Source organism: Oryx dammah, unplaced genomic scaffold (assembly GCF_014754425.2).
Source record: "Oryx dammah isolate SB20612 unplaced genomic scaffold, SCBI_Odam_1.1 HiC_scaffold_10, whole genome shotgun sequence".
NCBI lineage: Eukaryota > Metazoa > Chordata > Mammalia > Artiodactyla > Bovidae > Oryx > Oryx dammah.
In genome coordinates this window covers 40261246-40272119 of record NW_024070194.1, presented here as the reverse complement: position 1 = coordinate 40272119, position 10874 = coordinate 40261246, and the positions used below count along the sequence as shown (strand labels likewise).

General features: G+C 42.3%; 1 protein-coding gene across 1 annotated transcript; it reads left to right on the top strand.

The window, feature by feature from the left end:
* The first annotated feature begins 1224 nt into the window (after positions 1 to 1224).
* On the top strand, positions 1225 to 10602 carry TUBAL3 (tubulin alpha like 3). Its single transcript, XM_040248822.1, has 4 exons — positions 1225 to 1281; positions 6396 to 6639; positions 7331 to 7479; positions 9424 to 10602. The coding sequence occupies exons 1-4, from the start codon at positions 1279 to 1281 to the stop codon at positions 10366 to 10368; spliced, it is 1341 nt and encodes a 446-aa protein (XP_040104756.1). The 5' UTR covers positions 1225 to 1278; the 3' UTR covers positions 10369 to 10602.
* The last annotated feature ends 272 nt before the right edge of the window (positions 10603 to 10874 follow it).

Genomic DNA, 10874 nt, shown 5'->3' with positions numbered 1-10874 from the left:
AATTCCTACTATAAGATGTCCTGGCTACACACTAGGGAAGTGATGAATAGGAGACAAATTTTACTAGGTACTGCAGAAACAGAGCAGAGGATAGTGGATTAGTATGAAGGCTGGCTACTCAAAGATGTGAAAGTCTGGTGAATCATCTTGATCCTACAAAAGATCAACTTTCTGTTGCTAAATCCCGTCCCCAAATGGAATGTCTTACTCTGCCTAGGACAGTGCTGAATACCTGACAAACATTCCCTGAATCCTCTTTCTCTCATTATTTTTCTTGTAATAATCAGACTCTAGATTTCCCTCCCAGAGAAGATGTTCCTGTTACCTTGCTGCTAAGTCACTTCAGTCGTGTCCGACTCTGTGCGACCCCATAGATGGCAGCCCACCTGGCTCTGCCGTCCCTGGGATTCTCCAGGCAAGAACACTGGAGTGGGTTGCCATTTCCTTCTCCAGTGCATGAAAATGAAACGTGAAAGTCAAGTCACTCAGTTGTCCGACTCTTAGTGACCCCACGAAATGCAGCCTACCAGGCTCCTCCATCCATGGGATTTTCCAGGCAAGAGTACTGGAGTGGGGTGCCATTGGACCTAAATGTCACCCAAATTCCTTTAAGCATGGATTTACAACAATAAATTTACAAATACTGTTTATGGGGATTTCCTTCTAGATTATTTCCAGAATCTTCAGCTGTATGTAATTACATCGATCGCTGTGTAGGTTGATAGTATATATGTTCAACAACTAGTATACTAATATAAATTAATGTGTAAATCAATCATTCTAAAACCAACACAACATTGTAAAGCTATTACCCTTCAATTAAAAATTAAAAAACAGGATTCAAAGAGGCAGTAACAGGTACACACAAAATGTAATGAAATAGAAAGTAAAGTTAAGGAGTAAAGAGGAAAAAAAAAAATCAAACAGTGTTTTTGTAAAACTACTTACCAACTAGCTGGTTGTCATACATTCTTAATATGAGAGGAGGATTATTATTTTTTTAAAGACATTCGTTATTTTCAACCTAGGTATATGTTTAAAGCAGATTTGGATAAACTTTAGCAAATCCATCAGTGGTTGTGCACAGATTTTAGCTCAGGGGAGTCAGGCAGGCCTGTCACACCTCCTTTGACCCCAGAAAAGTGAAAATCTAAAAAGAGGCTGTGTGGCTTTAAGTGTATAACCCTCAGGTGGGGTCATTTCCTGCCCTGTGATAAAGCTTACCTGGGCTGGCGCCTCCTGTCATTACCACGGGCAGTGGGGCACCTTCAGATCAGCATGGTAAGTGCTGCTGTCAATAATTATAGCAAATTTTACTCATCTTGTGTCTTTCTTTTCTCCACCAAACAATTCTTCATAGATTCTTCATACAAGAGACAAAATATTTAAAGAGACATTTGTTTCTTTCAATGTTTGTGTTTGGATCAGATTTAAATCTACTCTGAATTTCACCTGTTCATCTATAATTCTGCTACTTTTGGGAAAAGCTTCGTTGATTTGCCTTCAATGGAAACACTGAGCCAAGATCTTTCTTTAGTTTTTACATTTGCTTTAGAGCGAGTGTGCTGATCTTTCTGTAGGAATCAGTAGCTTTGCTTTTAGTTACGCTTTCAGAGTTTCTGGGGACTTCAGACCTAGGTTGCTCTTGCTAAGTTCACAAATGCGTGGCCAGGTGAAGTACAAGAACCTCTGTCTTATTCTCTCTTGAGTGTAGTTCTTTGTGGACAATAATTAATACACACTTACAATAATTCTGTTTGGAGACCACCTTTTAAGATCCACTTTCCTTTCATTCTCTCTTTTTTTAGTTGACATATAGTTGCTTACAATATTATATGTTACAGGTATATAGTATAGTGATTCATAATTTTCAAAGGTCATACTCCATGTATAATTACTATGACGTATTGGCTATATTCTGTGTTGTGTACTATATCCTTGCAGCTTATTCTTTGCACATAATAGTTTGTACTTCTTAATCTCCACCCCTGTCTTGAACTTCCCTCCATCCCTCTTCCCACTAGTAATCAGTAGTTTGTTCTCTTTGTGAGTCTGTTTCTGTTATTATGTTCATTTGCTTATTTTTTTTGGATTCCATATATAAGTGATAACATGCAATCTTTGTCTTTGACTTTATAATACTCTTCAGGTCCATCCAGTTTACTGCAAATTGCAAAAATTTGTTCTTTTTAATAGCTGAGTAATATTCCACTGTACCATACTGCTTCTTCTTTGTCCAGTCATCTGTCAATGGATATTTAGTTTGCTTTCAGTTTTTGGCTATTGTTAATAGTGGTGCTATGAACACTGAGGTGCGTGTGTCTTTTCAAATCAGTGTTTTTGGTTTTTTGGAACACAAGGAGTCAAATTGCGGGTTAAGTGGTAGTTCTATTTTTAGTTTTACACAGTGGCTGGACCAATTTATGTTCCTGCCAACAGTGTAATCTCTTCTGTTCCAGTCACAGTAAATTTTAGTATCTTAGAAATTTTTAATTCTTCAATGGAAGCAAGCATTCAAACTGCTTTTTTTTTTTCATCTTTTATCATCTCTTCCTGTTGGATACTCTCTCCAGACTTAAGGATGTTTGTTTTATATTGTTTTGATCTGAAAAATTATGCCTTTCTACATGAGGAGTGCTTGCAGCATTGGAAACCCACTGTGTTTTTACTGTATCAATTTTGATATTCTGGGCGTGACCCTGCAAGATATTTCCATTGTAGAAAAATGGGTGAGCAATCCATGAATCTACAACTCATATTTATCTCAAAATAAAAAGTAATTAGAAAATTGTGCTGTCCTAATAATTCCAGTAAGCTTTAAAGCTGCATTTATTAGTGCTGGGACATCACTACTGATATTCTGTGGGCATCTTTTTTTTTTGTTTGTTTAAATAGCATGATTATTTTAACAGATAGTTTGGAAAGGAGGAAGAGGCTAAGAGAAGAATAAGGTGGAGATAGCCTTCTGTCCCTAGGGACAATAGGGACATAGTTATGAGATAAACTCGGCTGCTTCTGCAACCAGTATGGGCAAGATTTGTCCTTTCTGGGCCAAGTATTCTTGCTAAGTTCAAAAGGCTCAGTTTCACTCCGATGTCTGCATCACACAGGGGAATAGTCCCCATGAAGAGCAGCGATTTTTTTCCATGTTGGTGTTTATTTTTACTGTGAATAATTAAGAGCAAGTGCCCTGTGGACTGGTGGACTGGGTAGAAAACAGCCAGGGTAGGATGTTGTGAAAAAAGTCCACATGTAAATGGTTTTAATGATGCAGAAACAACAAACCTCCACCCCACCCCCACTGCTTTCAAGTTTGCACCTGAATCTCAAGATGTAGGTAAGTTTTGTTCTGATTACAGTAGCTGATGTACTGAGATCATCTTGAGTCCTTCCTGAGGGGAGAGGAGAAAGCTGTGCTTTGCAGATGGGGTGTGAGAAGGCTGTTGATGGAATGTGCTGTTTAGGCTTTCCTGTGCCAGAAAGAGATTGGAAAAATTGGTTGATACTAAGTGAAGTTCACAGTTTTTGTCGTGAGAGACATGGTGGCACAGAAGAACAACTGATAAAGCACTGTTAGGCCACATGACTCAGAGAGGCAAAGTACAGGGTTTGTGCAGCTAAGCAGGAACAGAGTTCAGGTCAGATGAAGAGGGTGTGACCAGCCAGAGAAACTACCCCCAACCTCCAGCTGGTGTCTTTCTGTGGTCCAGTCTCAGTCACTTTGGATAGTGGCAGCAGCCATGAAATTAAAAGATTCTTGCTCCTTGGAAGGAGAGCTATGACAAACCCAGACAGCATATTAAAAAGCAAAGACATAATTTTGCTGGCAAAGGTTTGTAGAGTCAAAACTATGGTTGTTCCAGTCGTCATGTACAGATGTGAGAGTTGGACCGTAAAGAAGGCTGAGCACCAAAGAATTGATGCTTTTGAACTGTGGTGCTGGAGAAGACTCTTGAGAGTCCCCTGAACTGCAAAGAGATCAAACTAGTCAATCGTAAAGGAAATCAGTCCTGAATATTCATTGATGGACTGATGCTGATGCTCCAATACTTTGGCCACCTGATGCGATGAGTCGACTCATTAGAAAAGACCTCCATGCTGGCAAAGATTGAAGGCAGGAGGAGAAGGGGATGGCAGAGGATGAAATGGTTGGATAGCATCACTGACTCAATGGATATGAATCTGAGCAAATTCTGGGAGATAGTGAAGGACAGGGAAGCCCGGCGTGCTGTAGCCGATGGAGTCACAAAGAGTTGGACTGAACCATAACTCAGACCTTGGGAAAGTGCAGCCATGGATGGACAGACGAGGGCAGAGTTGCCTATTAGTGGATCAGACAGACAGCCTGAAGAGTCCTGATATTGCAGCAAATAGACCTCTTACCCTTCTGCACAGACTTGTTCCATGACAATTGGCAATCAGAACACAAGGATGCTAAAGCCAGCAATTGCTGTTCTTTTAGATTTTTAGGATTTAACTTTTTCTCCTGGCTCTTAGATGAGTAGATACTTAAATTACAAAAAAAGTTGTTTGCCTTAAAAAAAGAGAAGTGAATGGTGATTTAAAAGTGGGAGAGGAGGGGAGGTCAATGGAAATGAAGAAAATAGGTAAGTTTAAAGAGGAAAAAAAAATTCTCCCCAGATATAACTAGAATTAATGTTTTGATGCATTTTAAGACTTTTTTCTATGCTTATTTTTATTTTACTTTATTTTTATTGAAGTATATATATGTATATACTCTTTCATATTCTTTTCTATTGTGGTTTATTACAGGCTCAGATGGTAAAGAATCCGCCTGCAGTGCAGGAAACCTAGGTTCAATCGCTGGGTTGGGAAGATCCCCTGGAGGAGGGCATGGCAACCCATTCTAGTATTCTTGCCAGGAGAATCCCCATGGACAGAGGAGCCTGGTGGGCTATAGTCCATGGGATTGCAAAGAGTTGGACATGACTGACTGACTAAGCACAGCACATTGAATATACTTCCTTGTGCCATACAATAGGACCTTGTTGTTTTTCTATTTTATATATAGTAGTGTGTGTATTTTAATCCCAAACTGCTAATTTATCCCTCCCCACTTTCCCTTTGGTAACCGTAGGTTTGTTTTGTATGTCTGTGATCTGTTTCCGTTTTGTAAATAAGTTCATTTTTATCATATTTTAGATTCACATATAAGTGATATCATATGATATTTGTCTTTCTCTGTCTGACTTACTTCACTTCATAGGATCATCTCCAGGTCCATCCATGTTGTTGCACATGGCACAATTTCATTCTTTTTTTACGGCTGAGTAAGCTCATTTTTAAATGTATCTGACATCATACTTTATATAAATTGCATAACATATGCTTTTCATTCTATATTTTAACATGAACATGTCCTATGTCATATAGGTTTTTTTTGGGGGGTAAATATAAAAGTTTGCATAACATGCCATTGTATTAGTTTCCTTTAAATCCCACCAAAAAGTGAATGGTTAACTATGTTGGTTCTTGGTTTTTACCCTCGCAAATAATGATGCCGTGAATGCCACTCTGCCTAAATCTTTCCATTTTGGATTCTTTCTTTTGTAATTCATTCGCTTATATCATTTGCCCATTTTTCTAATAGATATCTCAAGTATTTAAAAAATGATGTATATAAAATTGCCTTATACATAGCTCTTATATATGAAGGGTTATACATACATCTTTTTTATATACATCAACATTTTTGCCTATTATGATATGGAGTTTTTGTATTTTGGGGTTGTTAAATCTCTAGCCTATTTCCTTGGTGAAATTTGCTCTACTTTTGAGCTTAGAACATCTTTTCTTATTTAGAGCACATAAGAAAAGTGAAATCTCAAGATATGAAATGATAACATCTTTAATTTACTGCAGTGGGGTTTAATATGTATCAGGCTGTACATCAATTTTGGTTTTATTCCTTTCTAATAAATTTTTTCTGGGTGAGTAAGCTTGATTTTATTCATATATAGTATGTCTTAACTCATTCTCAGCTCATCACACAATAGGTGCTTAATTTATGTTCCTTGAACTAGAGTCCTTGATTCACATATTCCTTTTCTCTTCTTTTTTTGGGCTGCATCACACAGCATGTAGGATCTTAGTTCCCTAACCAGGAATAGAACCCACGCCCCCTGCAATGGAAGTGTGGAGTCTTAACCTCTGGACTGCCAGGGAAGTCCAGTTCAATCATTCCTGAAGCTTACCTGTACCCTGGTTTTTGGTTTCCATAACACAGCTTTCATTAGCCTTATCATCAAGTTCTCTTGTTGGCATAGGCTAGCCTGGTTTCTGTCAGTCAGGACAGACCTGCTGAGTGATGTAGTTCATGTTGTCACGTTAGGAAGACGCACACAGTTGTAACTTCTTACTATGGCTCATTTCAGAGGGAGTGCCTGTCTATCCACATTGGCCAAGCCGGTGTCCAGATTGGGGGTGCTTGCTGGGAGCTCTATTGCCTGGAACATGGAATCCAGCCAGATGGTGGTGTTCTCGATAGTGGTCAGGATCTGCTGGCACCTGCTAAAACAGAGCCCATGGGTGCATCTTTCGATTCCTTCTTTTGTGAGACCAGAGCTGGGAAGTATGTGCCCAGAGCACTCTTCATGGACCTGGAGCCTACTGTCGTAGGTAATGTACATTCCACTGTGCTTAACCGGGTCCACAACCCAAACAAAGTCCAGAGACTGGCATGACTAGCTGTGGGCCTGGTAACTCCAAGAACTGTCCACAGTCACCAGGAGCTGGGAGAGAGGCAGGGGGCAGTTTCTCCATCAGAATCTCCAGAAGAAGCCAACCCCGCCAATGCCTGGACATTGAACTTCTGGCCTCCTGAACTATGAGACCATAAGCCTCCCTTAGTTTTGTTTGTAAATTAATGTATTTTATTTTTGGCTGTGCTGGGTCTTTGTTGCTGTGCTCAGGCTTTCTCTCGTTGCGGTGAGTGGGGGCTACTCTCTAGCTGTGGTGCGGGCTCAGTTGCTCTGGGACATGTGGAGTCCTCCTGGACCAGGGATCAAACCTGTGTCTCCTGCATTGGCTGGAGGATTCTTATCCACTGCACCACCAGAGAAGCCCAACTTCCCCTGTTTTAAGCCACCAAGTTTGTTGTAATTTGTTAGGGCAGCCCCAATAAACTAATAAACGGTGAGATGATGGAAAAATGTGCACGTGGGAATAATTACACCTTTTCCTAGACTAAAAAAGCCAATTGGGCAGTTTAAATTCATTTCTTTCTATGATACTGGTGGAGAGAAAGGGGGCTGGGCAAGAGTTAGGGGTGGGATGGTGTGGGTTGCACTGACCTCCTTCCCCTCTGCAGACGGGATGCGTGCAAGCAGCTACCGCTCACTCTTCCACTCTGAGCAGCTCGTCAGTGGAAAAGAAGATGCTGCAAACAACTATGCCCGAGGTCGCTACTCTGTGGGGCCGGAGATCCTCGACTTGGTGCTGGAGAGGATCCGCAAGCTGGCAAGTGGCTCCCTTCTCCTTCCAGGGCCATTCAGAGTGCCCGGGGTCCCTGGGGACCCACCTAGCCAGCACCAGCACTTTCTCCCTCCCCTCCATCACCCAGCTTCTACCCTGAAGCCTCCCGCACATGCGCATGCTCAAAGCTGGGCTGGTCCTGATACTGGTACTGCCAACCTTCCTTACTAGGGAGGGGAGAAGCCTCACACTTACCCCACTGCCCGGTCAACTCCTTTGTTTCTTTTTCCTTTTCCCATGCATGAAGAAATGTTTTATTTTATCTCCCCTCCCCCCCTGCTTTATTGAGATGTAATTGACATATGGAGTAGAGTGTGCTAGTTGCTCAGTCGTGTCTGACTCTTTGCAACCCCATGGACTGTAGCCCACCAGGCTCTTCTGTCCATGGAATTCTCCAGGCAAGAACACTGGAGTGAGTTGCCATTCCCTTCTCTGGGGGATCTTCCCAACCCAGGGATTGAACCCAGGTCTCCCACATTGCAGGCAGATTCTTTACCATCTGAGCCACCAGGGAAACACTGTGTAAATCTAAGGTGTACAACAAGATGATTTAATTCATATTATCAAATATACATATATATTATCAAATATACATATATATTATCAAATGATCACCACCATCAGGATAGTTAAGACATTTATCCCTTACATAATTACCTTTTTTTGTGTGTGGTGACAGCATTTAAGATCTATTCTCGCTTCCCTCACTGTTCAGTGTAACCACTGGACTTTGCCTTCCAATGCAGGGGATGGGGTTTGATCCCTCCTCAGGGAGCTAAGATCTCACATGCCTCTCAGCCAAAAAAACCCAAGACATAAAATGGAAGTAATATTGTAACAAATTCAATAAAGACTTTAAAATGGTTCACATTAAATAAAAACCTTTAAAAGAAAAGACCTATTCTCTTAGTAGCTTTCACGTATACTATACAGTGCTGTTAACTACAGTCACTATGCTGTACATTAAACCCCGAGAACTTATTAATCTTATAACTGGAAGTTTATACCCTCTGACCACCAGCATCTCCCATTTCTCCTCCACGCAACCCCCTCCCCAACCCTGCCCCAGCAACTACTTTTCTACTCTCTGTTTCTATGAGTTTGGCCTTTTTTGATTCCACATGTCAGTGAGATGAGTCAATATTTGTCTTTTTCTGTCTAACTTATTTCACTTTGCTTAATTGCCCCTGAGGTCCATCCACATTGTCGCAAACGGCAGGATTTCCCTCTTTTAAATGACTGCTGCTGCTGCTAGCCACCATCTGCTCTTGGTTTTGCTGACTCATGACTTGTCTGATTATCAGAGACGTCCCTCTAAAACTTGTCATTTTCCAATAGTGACCACGAGTTGTAAAGTTAACAAGAGGCACATCCTCCCTGGAGATCAGTTCCTCTATTTACTGACAGTGAATTCTTCTTTAAAATCCTGTCTGGAGAATCCTTTGTCTAGTAAATATTTTGGTGTTTGGCATCATCATTAGGGAATATGGTGCTTTTTTTTACACCAGCACAGTAGATTGGGTACAAAAGTGACAGATGTTTCATCTACTGAGGGTTGGTGGTGGGGAACTATATTGCCTCAATATTTTGCTTGTCATTTCTTCATTATTGATAAACACCTTACTTTAGCTCACATATACATTTATATACTCATATACATATACTTTAGCTCATATACACGTACATTCATAGAGGGTAGCAAAAGACAGTTGAATGTTTATGCCCAGCTTATAGCAAAACTCTAAAGCTTTTCCCCCACTCCGGAAGTAACCGCTCAAGTATGTTTCAAAGTAAACATGTTTGTGATGGTGATAACAACGGTAAACCAGAACTTTCTGTTTTTGGGTACTGGCTGTGTCCCACAGTTACCACTGCTTCTGGGTTTATTTGGCTGAATTCTCATTTCTCATTTATGAATACTTTCCCCAGGTGGAACACTGCAGTGGGCTTCAGGGGTTTCTGATCTTTCGAAGCTTTGGAGGAGGCACTGGATCGGGATTTACGTCTCTCTTGTTGGAGCAGCTCTCCGCAGAATACAGTGGGAAGACTAAATTGGAGTTCTCCGTCTACCCAGCCCCTAGGATCTCAACCGCTGTAGTGGAGCCTTACAACTCCATCCTCACCACCCACCCCACCATAGAGCACGTGGACTGTACCTTCCTGGTGGACAACGAGGCCATCTACAACATCTGTCTTGGCAAACTTGACCTTGAATGCCCCTCTTATGCCAGCATCAACAGGCTGATCAGCCAGGCAGCATCTTCCATCACTGCCTCCCTCCGGTTTGAAGGCATCCTGAATGTGGACCTGATTGAGTTCCAGACCAACCTGGTGCCTTACCCGCGGATACACTTCCCAGTGACCAGCTTCGCCCCCATCCTGTCTGCCGACAGCACCCACCACAAGGAGCCCTCTGTGTCGGACATCACAGCTGCATGCTTTGAGCCCTCCCACCAGCTAGTCAGGTGTGACCCTTGCCTGGGGAAGTATGTGGCCTGCTGCCTGCTCTACAGAGGGGATGTGGTCCCCAAGGAGGTGAATGCGGCGATTGCGGCCACAAAGTCGAGGAACTCTATTCAGTTTGTAGACTGGTGTCCGACTGGATTCAAGGTGGGCATCACTGATCAACCCCCCCGGGAGGTGCCAGGAGGGGACCTGGCTGAGGTCCAGCGGGCAGTCTGTATGCTGAGCAACAGCACGGCGGTCGCAGAGGCCTGGGCCCGTCTGGGCCACAAGTTTGATCTCATGTTTGCTAAGAGGGCGTTTCTGCACTGGTACATCAGGGAGGGCATGGAGGAAGGTGAGTTCGCAGAGGCCAGGGAGGACTTGGCGGTCCTGGAGAAGGATTATGAGGAAATGGGGAGAAGTCTCTGATGCAGACCTGACTGGTGACAATGAACGCCGAGTTGAAGTGTCACGCTTTATGTTTCAAGGCTAGAGTTTCCTCGATGAGAAGAAAAAGGAAATTAAGTCAAGCAAGACCCCAAGTTCCATGCTCAGTCAAATGGGGGTCAACATTAACAGTAAGCCCGGACTTCCCCGGTGGTCCAGTGGTTTAGAATCTGCCAGCCAGTGCAGGGGACATGGGTTTGATCCCTGATCTGGGAAGATCCCACATGTTGCAGAAAATAGATAATTAAACAAATAAAATACCAACAATGTACCACTTTGCCTGTTTTCAGCTCACACTGTTGTTGCCACAGAGGACAGTGACTGCAGTTTGGTAGAAATGATGTGTATAAACATACTTTTCACCATGTTCTCACGCACTCCAATCAAGCTAGACAGCTTGCCCCTGCCCACATTTTTCTCTCTCTTGACTGCTTCTCTCTCTCGGTTTCTCTCTCTCCTCTCTCATTCTTTCTTCTCACTGCTTTCTC